The 13,500-nt window shown below is 38.9% G+C and overlaps 1 protein-coding gene across 3 annotated transcripts in view; it reads left to right on the forward strand.

Annotated features, from left to right (window-relative positions):
* Positions 1 to 13,029, forward strand: part of Rictor (RPTOR independent companion of MTOR complex 2) — a 132,022-nt gene extending 118,993 nt beyond the window's left edge. For all 3 annotated transcript variants that reach the window (XM_045132084.1, XM_045132087.1, XM_045132088.1), the window contains 4 exons: positions 6,104 to 6,259; positions 6,552 to 6,675; positions 8,388 to 8,526; positions 8,606 to 13,029. In XM_045132084.1, the coding sequence (XP_044988019.1) occupies positions 6,104 to 6,259; positions 6,552 to 6,675; positions 8,388 to 8,526; positions 8,606 to 8,680 (494 nt within the window). In that variant the 3' untranslated portion in view covers positions 8,681 to 13,029. The remainder of the gene's footprint in view (positions 1 to 6,103; positions 6,260 to 6,551; positions 6,676 to 8,387; positions 8,527 to 8,605) is intronic.
* The last annotated feature ends 471 nt before the right edge of the window (positions 13,030 to 13,500 follow it).

Raw genomic sequence — 13,500 nt, forward strand, 5'->3', positions numbered from 1 at the left:
TAACTGGTAAATCAAGCAAATATTAATATTGGGTTTGTAACAAGTGCTGTTAAGAATGGGTTATGTGAAGTAACCAAGGCATATGACCAAGTATAAGGGTCAAAAGAAAGATTGACACTGTTGCAACTTAAAGCATGGACAGAAGCTAAGTGAAAAAGGGAATATAGTGTTTTAGAGTCAGGTATGGTGGCACATACCTTTAATCCTGGCACTCAGGAGGCAGAGGTAGAAGGATTGCTGTGACTTTGAAGCCAGCCTGGGGCTATAGAATGAGTTCCAGATCAGCCTGGGCAGAGTGGGACCCTGAGTTGGAAAAGTGTGTTTTTGGCACATGGAGCAGAGAGTGAAAAGACACCTGTGTGAGTAGAGCTCTGAAGGCAGGGGAGAGGAGATGCAAGTGAAGGCCAGGCTGTCTGTACAGTGTGCCAGTAGAGCTCTGAGGCAGGGGAGAGACCAAGCCCTACCACGCCTTCCCTGGTCAAAGGGTGGACAACAGACCAGCAAGGTCAGCTTCATCCTGAGGACTTCCTAGAGACATAGGAGCTCCAATTCCTCCCCACTCTTAGTGAATAAGAACGCATTTTCACTAGATTCCCAGCTTGTTCTTGTGCACAATAAAGTTTGAAAAGTGCCAAGAAGTTTTGAGTGCCAGGAAAAAGTATCTTCATTATGTATGACAGATAACTTAGTAATGCACTCTTTTCTGTGTGATTATTTTAAACCTTTAAGCCTAACCTTGAGAGATTTCATTTTCTTAAGATTTCTAATCTGATGATAGTGGATAAAAATTGTCAGAGCTCATTCCTGGCCAGCGCAATCAGGCAGTAAAAAGAAATGACATCCAAATTGGAAGTGAAGATGTCAGATTGTCAGTGTTTGTCATGGCAGGAATCTACCAAAACTACTAGACCTAGTAAGTGATGGTTGTGGATAGAAATGAGAAATCTTGTTCAGATCAGTCAGGCGATAGGGAGAAAGAAGGTGAATTCAGCAATACTTCAGGATGCACACATTAAAGAATAATGCATTTGAGTTGAGAAAAAGAATATTGTTAAAATGCCCATATTGCCTAAAGGACAGAGTTTAGCACAGTCTCTATCCAAATAATGATGTTCTTTATGGATTTAGAAAAATAGCATTAAAATTCATATCAATCCCCTCCCCCGGTAGTAGTTAGAACAGCATATTCTGGGTATAAAGATACAGAGAGGAGCAGTGGAGGGCGTGGGGCGTAGCTGCGCTGCTAGAGTGCTTGCATCACGTGCATGACTCCCTGGCTTGGGTCCCTTCGTGCCAGGGCGTGGGGATAGAAGAGAACAGAGAAGCCAAAAGTAACTGTGTATCTACAACCAACAGATTTTCAGCAAATGTGCTAAGAACACTTATTAAGGGACAGTGTTGCTAATAAATGATCTTCAAAACATGGATCTCCTCATGCAAAAGAATAAAGGAGATTTCTGTCTTTCATACTGTACAAAAATCAACTCAAAATGGATTACAGACTCAAATACAAGACCAGAAACGTTAAAAAAGTTCTGGAAGAAAAGGATGAATGAAATTCTTCAGGTCACTAGAATAGGAGAAAACACACACACACCAAACAAGGAAGTAAAAGCAAAACTATAAAAATGGGGTTACATTAAACTAAAAAGATTAAACACAGGAAGCCAGAGAAAAATAGCTTGTAGAATTGGAGAAAATAATGTAAACTAAGTGTCAGACAAGATTAATGTCCAGAATATATAAGGAAATCAACTCAGTAACAAAAAAACAAAAAATATAAATGGGTAATACACCTAAATGGACATTTCTTGCAAAAAGACATAACAATGATCAACTGTAAGTCAAAACCACAATGGATAATCAGTCACTTCACAATAGAGTGATTTTTTTTTTTTTTTCCAGAATGACAGGTGGGGCCTGAGGAGGTGGCTCAGTGGACAAGGCACTCACTTTTCAAGCAGGAGTACCTCAGTCCGATACCTAGACTCCACGGTATAAAAAAATAAAAATGACTGGGCGTGGTGGCGCACACCTTTAATCCCAGCACTCAGGAGGCAGAAGTAGGAGGAGCACTATGAGTTTAAGGCCATCTTGAGGCTACATAGTGAGTTTCAGGTCAGCCTGAGCTAGAGTGAGACCCTACCTCAAAAAAAACAAGTAAATAAATAAATAATTAAAATAGGCTAGGTGTGGTAGTGCATGCCTTTAATCCCAGCACTTTGGGAGGCAGAGCTAGGAGGATCGCCAAGAGTTCCAGGCCACTGTGAGACTACATAGGAAATTCCAGGTTAGCCTGGGCTAGAGCAAGACCCTACCACAAAATAAAATAAAATAACAGGCCAGCCAAAGATTTGGTGGGCTTCTGTAATCCTAGCATGCTGATGCTGAGTGATGGTGAAATGAGTACTAATTTATAACTAGTAAGAGAAACAAGTTCTATTATGCTTTTACATGATGGGTGACTGAACAGGAATTTACTGTTCATTTCAGAAATGGTGTAAGAAAAGATTGCTTCGTGATAAATAAATGTTGAAGGATATAGATGTGCCCCTGGTGAGAACAATACAGTGTAAATATGTACACATTATGTATACGGTAAAACATTTAAAAAATGGTAAAGATGAAAGAAAGGATTGTTAGACTAGGATATGTAATACATGCTTTGTTCTGTGTTCTGCTGACTCTGCTGGCATCATGCACTGTCCCGTTCAGTGTATGCAAGTAAAAACATTAACCTTTCAGAATAGAGTGTTGTGTTATGTGTTGGGTCCCGTTTGTTCATTCATTTGCTCTAGTCTTGTTAACCGACTTATATTGGAAAACTTTTGAGTGTTTTTGGACTAAGCAATATGAGATAGAAAAAAAATGAGTCAAGTATGAGAGATACTGGCAGTAGGACCCATTTGAATGTGTAAATGACTACATTGATAAGCTGTGAGGAGTGGTTAGAAACTAATGGGGGGCAAGTAGGTGTCAAAAGTGGCAGTGGTGACTGTAGAAATCTATGTTTTATTTAAAACCTAGACCAGTGAGATGGAGCTCCTCTCCTGGCCTCTCCTTCTCCAAGCCAGAACCTTTGGGAGACCCTAGGAAATGCAGTCCATCCAGCCACTGGGAGCACAGGTGTAAACATAGAGGGCTGGGCTTTGGCATCAGGAGACTTGTTCAAAGCCAAGACTTCCTAGTCAATTGCTTATTCATCTTGGGTTGTCTACCTAATTTAGTGAGCTTTAGTTCTGATGGTAGTTAAAACCTGTAGATGGGAATGGTGACACCTTACGGTGCTAACTGCAATCAGTAATTATTCAGTGAATGATTCATTCAGTAAAGGAAAATGGTTTATGGTAGAAATAATTTTCTCATCAACTCTTAATGGCTTAGTTATGGTGATCTGACTAAATTTCTAAAACAGACCTTGTTTTCGTGCTTTATCCTGTCTATGTCTCCATCTGCCTAACACACTGTTATATATGAGTGTTTATAAAACACTACAGCTTGAGTTGCTTACAGACATAATTCTGTCATCATTTCCCATAAACTATGGCTTTTGGCTTTCTGTTATTTTTGTTAGCTTATAGTTTATTTTTCTGAGTTAAGCCAGTTAAGTTTGGCTTTCCTTACATTTAATAGTGGCACTTAGCTAGTTTTCTAATGAGCTCCATGGAGTAAAGAAGGTTGCCAGTCTGCTTTAAGTATTAAAATGCCGTGGTTCTTGTTTCTGTTTTTAACTAGAAGATAAAGTTAATGGGCTGGGGTGGCAGCTCGACGAGTAAAGGCTCTTACTTGCAAAGCCTGCAGGCCTGCTTGGTCTAGGTTCTATGCCCGAGTATCCACGTAAAGCCAAATGTACAAAGTGGTGAATGTGTCTTGAGTTCCTCTGCCATACTCTGTCTCTCTTAAATAAATAAATACATAAGTAGCATTTTTTTAAAAGTTAAGCTCTAGGGTGTTGGTAATTAAAAAGGAAGAACAATAACAAATGAACACGTGTGGTTGACAACCTAAACATTAACCCTTTAGGTCAACCCACTTAGTTTATGGAAAAAAGGTGAGATCCAAATTTATAATAATAATTAAGCAAAGTGTATTGAATACTTATCAAAAGATGTTAGAAAATAAAAGTCCCTAAACATGATCATACCAGTCTAGTGTGCACAGTCTGCCGTCAGCTGAGTCACACAAATAGCTTCAGTCTGTAAAAAGAAATGTAGGTATTAGCCATTCCCTTCTCCAATGCCAAGAATTTTTGGTTCTGTTTATCCTGGTAGTTTAAAAATCATGCCCAGTCGGGCGTGGTGGGGCACGTCTTTAGTCTCGGCACTTGGGAGGCTGGGGTAGTAGAATGATCACTGTGGGTTCAACAGGATGCCTCAGTGGGTACAAGCACTTGCACAAGCTTGAAGGCCTGAGTTCAACCTTCAGCACCCACATAAAAAGCCGGGTGACTTCACTGAGGACAGCAATAGGAGAACTGGTGGGGCTTGCTGGTCTGCTAGTGTAGCCACGAAATGCCAGGAGTGTGGGTTCAGTGAGAGACCCTGTCACAAGGAACTAAGGCAGGAGAGATAGAGGACACCAGCACCCTCTTCTGGCTTTCATGTGGATATACCTGAGGAATGCACGCCTGTACACCCATGCACACCACACACACTGTACACATGTATACATGACGAATGCGCATGTGTACACATGCACACCGCATACCGTGCACACGTATGCATGGGAATGTGTATCTGCACGCACAGGCACACCACACACATGCATGAGGAATGAACACCACACACAGGGTTCACATGTATGTATGGGGAATGAGCGTCTGCACACATGGATAAAACCACACACACACACACACACAAATAGAATACTTGTCAACCCATTAAAAGTGTTAAGAGTTGGCCAGGTGTAGTAGTCCACGCCTTTAATCCCAGCACTTGGGAGGCTGAGCTAAGAGGATCACTGTGAGTTCAGGGCCAGCCTGAGACTACATCATGAGCTCCAGGTCAGCCTGGGCCAGAGTGAAGCCCTACCTGGAAGAACCAAAAAAATAATGTTACGAGTTGCATAGAGATGGAACTAGACTAGTTCCTAAATTTTCAAAAATACATCAAGCTTTCGTGTACAGTTGACTTCAAAATCTCACCTAGGGGACCCTTAGCAGCCCATGGAGAATGTACTACATGTAACTTTAAGAAATAAACTCAAGCCAGGCATGGTGGCACATACCTTTAATCCCAGCACTAGTGAGGCAGAGGTAGGGGGATCGCTGTGAGTTCAAGGCCACCCTGAGACTGCATAGTGAATTCCAGGTCAGCCTGGGCTAGAGTGAGACCATACCTCCAAAAACCCAAAAAGAGAAAAAGGAAATAAACTCAACTGCAGATAACTAGGCAAATATGATTCTTTTATTGGTGTTGATTAAATAGGGGCAGAAATAATTATTTTTAAAGATGTTTTTGTTTGTTTTTTTAAATTTATTTATATGAGAGTGACAGGTAGAGAAAGAGGCAGATACAGAGAGAGAATGGGCACATCAGGGCCTCCAGCCACTGCAAACAAACTCCAGATGTATGTGCCGCCTTGTGTATCTGGCTTACGTGGGTCCTGAGGAATTGAGCCTCGAACCAGAATCCTTAGGCTTCACAGGCAAACGCTTAACCCTGAAGCCATCTCTCCAGCCCCAGAAATAATTATTATTTTAATTAAAAAAAGTGTTATCATATAGTATAACCTAAGAAAGAGAAAATTAAAATAACCAGCTCTATGAAATTAAAAGCATAGTACTTCGAATTGTACTTGCTCTGGTGGGAGGGCTGTGTTGTTAGGGGGAGAGCGGGAAAGTAGAGAAAATGAGACACTTTGACTTTAAATTGCACATTTCCTACATTGTTTTGTTTAGGAAAGTAAAGCCTTTGAAATTTTGCAGGTTTCATTATGTGGGAAATTATTTATCTGCGTAGTATAGATTTACTCTGAAAATCTTTATCATGGGAGCAGCTACTGCAGTGGAAGAGAAGCCACAGGAATCGTGTGGTGAAGTGCAGTGCGAGCGCAGGAATGGAGCCGCTGTGACGCTTTCGTTAAAGCCCCTTTTCTTCTTCAGACCTTCAGGATATTCCGTATTCAGATTGGTGTGAGCAGACTCTGCAGAACCCCTTAGAAGTGGTTCCTTCTAAGTTCTCGGGGATTTCTGGGTGCAGCGATGGAGCGTCTCAAGAAGGCTCTGCTAGCAGCACCAAGAGCACAGAACTGTTACTAGGTGAGAGGTCAGAGCAGTTGGTTTTGTGTGTTTTCATGTATAACGTAATTAGAGTTGCTTCGGCGCTGTGACAGATCAGTTGTAATTGAGCAGGTTCTTCCATATTGCACTTGTACCCGCTGTTCCTCAACACCCTCTCAAGCTGTTAGACTTCAGCTTTCCAATGATGGATAGATCATGTGCACTGGTTCTCAGTTTTAGATGTTTAGGTAAAGTTCAAAAGCAAATTGTATGAATTATAATCATTTCACATTGTGATAGATAAGAAACTACGTTGTAATCTTCGTTTCAGGTGTTAAGACCATCCCAGATGACACACCCATGTGCCGCATACTCCTTCGCAAAGAAGTTCTAAGATTAGTTATTAATTTGAGTAGTTCAGTTTCAACTAAATGTCATGAAACAGGACTTTTAACGTGAGTAAATGATGTGCATGATGGTTTTTGGTTTTGCTTTTTGAGGTGCAAGATGGTACTTGAAATCGTTCAAGGGTTGGCTAACCAGCAGTACTTGCAAACGGAATTACACGTCTGTGTGAGTTGGATTCTCTAGGCCTGTGTATATGTATGCGCTTCAGTCGCAGCACACGGCCTGCAAAAAAGTCAGAATCCTGCTGTTTTCGTTTGAGCCAGACTTGAGGACTGCAGAAATGTAAACCTGTATCTAAAGACATTTCTTACTTTTAGGGGTTTTTAATTAAAATGCATATTATTTATGCTGACATATAAGGAGATATTTTAAAGTGAATTAATGTTAAAATTTTCTCAATTTCAGTTTCTGATAACATAATTAATACCTACAACTCTGAAAAAAATGAGCTTTTTAGGATCCTCAAAATTTTTGTTTGTTTTTTTGTTCTGTTTTTGGTTTTGGAGGTACGGTCTTGCTCAGGCTGACCTGGAATTCACTATGTAGGCTCAGGATGGTCTCGAACTCACAGCGATCCTCCTACCTCTGCCTCCTGAGTGCTGGGATTAAAGATGTGCACCACCACGCCCAGCTGTCAATAATTTTTAAGTAAAGAGTCCTAAGATTAAAATAAAGCCTTTGAGAAAAGCAGACACACATAAAACTATGATAGTTTCTTGATTTCATTATTTTTCTCTTTTTTCTCTAAATAAAAAGTATAAAAATAAAACATATAATCTTCATTGTTTTTCTGTCATAGTAGCATAGCAAAAGAAAATTCTGGTCAAATATTCCACAAATTTATTTGCAGTTTTTGAAGTAGTGGTTCTCAAAAGAAGTGTACCTCAGGGTCATAGAGGACATATGTGTGTGGTGTTTGTGGGCATGTGGAGGCAGAGGTTTGATGGCAGGTGTCTTTCTTGGTCACTCTCCTCTTTAGTTTACTGAGGCAGGGTCTTTGACTAGTGCTAGCGTTGGGAAGCTTACCACTGGGTCCCTATGTGTGCCTCCCGTGCTGGGATTACAGGCTGCCTCATGCTCACCTGGCCTTTATGTAGGATCTGAACTTAGGTCCTCACATGTATACAGCAGATGCTTTATCCACTCAGCCATCTCCTCAACCCTACGTGGGGCATTTTTAAAGATGATGCAGGTTCTAGACATGGGGGGCAAGAGCTCTAGGAGTGAGGCCATTGCCTAAGCATCCACATCCACCAACAGCTGATTGTGAGGGGATGGTCTAGCTGCAGATGAGTCTAACTTCAGAAATGTACTCCACTTTAAAACTTGATTTTGGAAAATCAGAGTCCATCTTAGTCTGATAAATAAGATTTGTAATTTATTGTATTAGTACAAAAAAGCATTTCTAACTTTTACAAGAAATATTTAGGCTTTGATGATCTCAAAGGAACAAAAGTGGACTATCTACAGTTTGAGATAGAAATACTTGATAATAAGCCAGGGTTTGTGGTCCCTGCCTATAATCCAAGCACTTGAGAGGTAAAAACAGGAGGATCAAGAGTTCAAAACCAGCTGGGTCTATATCAGACTGTGTGTCAAGAGAAAAACAAAAGGAAACACTAAATATTTTACATTATTAAGCCATCATTGCATCTAATCAGTATCTGGAGAAAAATATTTGACTATGATACTTTGGAGGAAAAATAAATAAATCATAATTATACTTTTTATGACACCATAATCCTTTCTTTCATTTTAGAATTAAGGAGAAGTATCCCCAAACATTTGATGACATATGCCTTTACTCTGAAGTTTCTCATTTGCTGTCACACTGCACATTTAGACTTCAGTGTCGGAGGTTCATACAGGAGTTATTTCAAGATGTCCAGTTTTTGCAAGTAAGTAGGGTTTTTGTAACCTATCTTTCTAGAATGCCATTTTTCAAAGTCCTTAATCATGTGTGCCACTTCATTCTAGATGCATGAAGAAGCAGAGGCTGTGTTGGCAGTACCACCAAAGCAACCTATAGTCGATACATCTGCCGAATCCTGACCTCATATTTCTGATGTACATGTATCCATATGTGTGTTTTTCTACAAGCCTCACAGAATACTGACTGGCTGGACAGCAGACAGAAGCATCTGTGCACTGCTCCAGCAGTTACTGGTACATGAACAGTTGGAACTGCTGACTTCCCTAACCAGATCCACTTCCTTCTGTCCCTGCTGAGCCTCTGAAGGGTTCATGCCTCATTGCCACACTTGTAAGAGTTTCAGTTACCATCATATGCAAGAACCAAGCACTGAATACCTACATACAGAATACCCTCGTGGTTTTTCTATTTTTTTATTTTAAACGCATAATGGCAGTAGAACAAAAATGGGATGTGCAGAAGCACCCTTCACACGGTTAATTCTGAGTGCTTTTTTATTATTAAGGGTGAAAAGTTGATGCCTTGTTTGTTAGCTAATTCATGGAAACCAGGAGTCTACAGGGCTGCGTCCTGTTCCCACAGTGGTGTGTGCTGTGATTGCCGGTGTTGGAGGGAAAACACTGCCTTCTACGTGTCCTTAATGTTAGTAACACTACATCCGAGGTTGCTCTCCTCAGAGCAGAAGAAAGAGCCTCCACGATCCAGAATGTCTGAGTTACTCTTCCGTTTCGAAAACACGTAAAGATGCTCACTTACTGTCCATCTCCTCAGTTACGATTTGTACCAATTAAGGTTTTTCACTACAATTCCTGATTGAGTAGAATTGAAATATTTCATATTTACAGCATGTATGTGTTATAGTGGACTTCCATTTTTATCAACTTCCTATTTCACCAGTTTTATTTTTCCAAGCATTAATGCTTTAGACCCAAAGCAAAGCATTAAACAATACTTCAGATCTCCTGAGGGAAAGACAAGTTTACCTAAAGTTTACACATTCCATTGGAAACGAAGAGCCACATTTCCTTTTAAAGCATCATTAAGGAGACTCATTATATTGGAAGTTGTAGTGAAAAGCCTTAAGTACTAAATCTCAAAGCAGCAGTAGTTTGATCAGTGTTCTTGTTTTGCACAGACTAAATGCAGTGGTAGGTGAGATTAAGAGTGCTGTTACTACCTTCATCACATTTGTGAAGTTTTGTTGATGAAGGCAGGGTCTGTCTAATTTGTGTATGTATAAAGATATTTGGAAATTTTTACAGGAATTAAACATATATGCAAAGTTGTATATAAAAGTAGCATGGCCACCATCATTAGAATGCTTATAAATTAAAGGATTATCTTTTTGAAATCTCTATATAGAAATAGAAAAATTCCAGCTGGACTTATTACAACTGTTTTTTAATTCATTTGTGTAAAGCGTTTTTTTACAATTCCACATCAGCTTTGACCCCAACGTAGACCATTGGTTAATATTCCCATGCTGCACATCCGTTTGTAATGGGCTTGTTCCTGAGATCTGTGTAAAGATTCCTGTGAACCAGAAAACAACTCACAGCGATTCTTTTAACTTGGTGGCACTGAAAGCTCCCATTGGGATGAAGCATTTCACCTTGCTTCTGACACCTCTGCTTGCACCTCAGCGGACTCTTCATGCGCACTGGGTACCGCTTAGTCACAGCAAAGCAGATAAGGGCTCTAAGCCGCTGCTTGCATTAAAGAGCAGCTCTTTAGGCTTTCTCATAAAACTCAGTGACAGTAAAACAGTTTCTTTCTACTTTATCACTGAACCCAAGTGTTTATTTAAATGTCAACAATACTTCTAAGAATGTTGCCTGTCACGTTGGTCTTTGGTTTTGGATAATCAAACTGCCTTTCCACAGAACCAAATATCAGACATACTAGACCAAATAGTGGTTAAAAGCTCCAAAGGAAGTAATGTAGTAGTCTTATTCATAGTGAGATTAACATTTTAGACATTCATTTTGAACACTACCTCAGTTAATAGAGTATAAAATCTGTGGTTTCATCCCTCAAAAGTTAACCATTTATTTTCATCACATAAAACCTATCCTGTCACCCCCCCCCCCACATCATCCATCTAGAAATTAAGGCTGTTACTAAACAGCCAAACAGTTTTATTTTTCTTTTTATGTGTTATGTTTTGATTTTTGACTGTTACTTTGAAAGGCATGTATATAAATATATATATATGTGTCGTCATATCTGCCTATAGCACTTATTTTGAGAAGACACTTGGAATCGTGATTGTCAATATACTAAGAAAAAATTACCTGTGCATAAATTTATAGTGCTATTTGGTGTTTCCATGGTTTCACTGACAGGTCTGATGTGTTTTCTTTAAGTACTTGTTTGTATAAAGGTAGAATTTTATGATGAAAACTACACACAGTGCCAAGTGATTAACTTAGGTTTTTAAGAACATTAAGTTATAGCAGAAAAGGTTAGGAATGGCATCAGTGGTAATAGAAATTATTGAGATAATCACCTATAAATAATAGATATTACCAAAATAATGTCAGTACTGTAGTTTTTCAAGATTTTAGAATTAATCTTAGTCCATATAAATTTGTACTATTGGTAACTATTTAATAATTTGGAGGAATTTGAAAGTTAAGCTGGTTGTAAACTGTGAATTTCTAATTGTAAAGTGAATTGTCCTTTCTAATTGAATTTTTTTAAGAACAGATTTCAGCTTCACAAACTGAATACTAATACATAGGGGAATTAAAAATTTAGTATTTATAATTAAATATGCTCTAAAATTGCCTATACTTTTTTTTCCTGATTGTGCTTAGGTATATTTGAGGGTGAAAATGTGTTTTCCCTAACTTAAAACTTTCTAATGAAGAGTGGTAGCATAACAACATTCTGTAAGACAGTGACAGTGGAAGAAACTGGAAGTGTGTGCGTCATTATGGTAATGATACGTGCAAGTCCACTAGAGCTGCAGCTTTGGAAGTGTGCATCATTACAGTAATGATGTGTACAAGTCAAGTCCACTAGAGATGCAGCTTTGGAAGTGTGCATCATTACAGTAATGATGTGTACAAGTCAAGTCCACTAGAGATGCAGCTTTGGACGTTCTCAGCTCTTGTCTAGAGCTCAAGATAAATTAAAGCTGAAGTCTTCGGGGCATGTCACAATGGCAGTGTTCAAAAGTGAGATGTCAGTGTTTATTTAGATTTGTCTACTGCTATTTATATACATTTTTTTCATTCCATTCAGAGGATGCCTTTTACCCCCATATTAAAGCACAGATCATTAAGCAATAAAAACCAAATTGTCTGTTATTCAAATTATAACTGCAATTATTTTTGCGTGGTAAGAATGAGGTGCTAATTTTTGTGTGAGAAGAACTTGTGAACTACTTTGGGAAATGTTCATTGGAAGTAAGGTTTTTTACCCCTTTAGACTTATGCTTCCATTTTTGTCTCAGATTTATAATCCGTGAGAACATGCGTGGGGTGAAGTAGAATTCCATTTGAGAGACTTACAAGGAGAGCTGCTTGGAATGAACATCTTAGATTTTACTAAATGCAATTTGGGAAGGTCACCATTGTCTCTTTACAACATACATTATTGTGTCCATTTCAAGAGTTTCACTACACTGGGAGTTTCATTAAAAAGCATACCAGTGAAAGTAAGAAGAGTGCTCCTCAAAGAACACTGAAATCTGCAAAAAGCTTCCAGGAATTTTTTTCCCTTTAATTCCAAGTGTCTGGGGTAGTTTTCTTTTACAGTAGGTTTATGTGACTCACAGAATGTGGAAATTTCCCTCTTGGAGTATTTTATAACTAGGTGGCTAGCTATGCCACCAACTGCATACATTGCACATTGTTGTTCGACTTTCATTATAAAATACATAATATGGAAAATTAATTTATGCCATAATAGAAGCATATCTCAGAGTTTTCCCACTTATCTAAGTTGACTTAGCACAAAATGCAAAGTTTGGGGGCAGAAAGAGGAGTGTTAAAGATGACTTTTGAAAACTTCCAATACTAGCCTGTCAGAAGCCCTAAAGATGCATTGTAAAACAAGTGATGTAAATTAGTTTTGGAAGGTGGTAAGGGGTAGTGAAAAAAATCTGACTTATGCTCTCTGACCACAAGATTTTTTTTTTATTTAGTAATACGCTGCTACATTTTTGGAGGTTCTGGTGTTTGTAGGTCACTGAACAGACATTGAAATCTGATTTATATTGTATAACTGTAACATAGAAAGAAAAAGTATTTATATATTTTCCTTAAGAATATTTCATTGAGTTGTGTATAATTTAAATAAGATTTGTCCCCAAATGGTTTTGCTCACCTTGATTTTTTTGTTGTGGTTTTCTTGTTTTTGTATAATGTGTACAGTTTATGTTAAGGGCATTAAAAGGCTCCTGAAGTATAATCTTATGAAAGGGATACATTGTTAATAAAATGTACTTAAAATTCTTTAACTTGTGGTGGTGGTGCTTTATTTGAAAAGCTCATGTGGCCTTGATCTGACTCCTACAGGCTAATGCTGATATATATCACTTCAGTTAGCAGGATTTTTAGAGACCACAAGCAGGGCTGGTTAATACCATGTAGAGGCGCTCTACCCAGGTGTGTGTTGTTTGTTTTTAATTTGAGAGAAACAGAAAGAGGCAAACAGATGGACAGAGAATATGTGCATACCAGGGCTTCCTGCCACTGCAAATGAACTCCAGACGCATGTGCCCCCTTTGTACATCTGGCTTTACAAGGGAACTGGGGGATCAAACCCAGGCTGTCAAGTTCTGCAAACAAGTACCTTTAACCACTGAGCCATCTCTCCAGCCCCGGTCCCAAGCTTTTAAAATAACTACACTTGCTTAAATATTGACTCAGACAATTTTTTAAAAATTTCAAGTCATTATTGGAAAAATGGAACTGTCTAGGTAGAACAG

Source organism: Jaculus jaculus, chromosome 13 (genome assembly GCF_020740685.1).
Source record: "Jaculus jaculus isolate mJacJac1 chromosome 13, mJacJac1.mat.Y.cur, whole genome shotgun sequence".
In the NCBI taxonomy this organism is placed as follows: Eukaryota; Metazoa; Chordata; class Mammalia; order Rodentia; family Dipodidae; genus Jaculus; species Jaculus jaculus.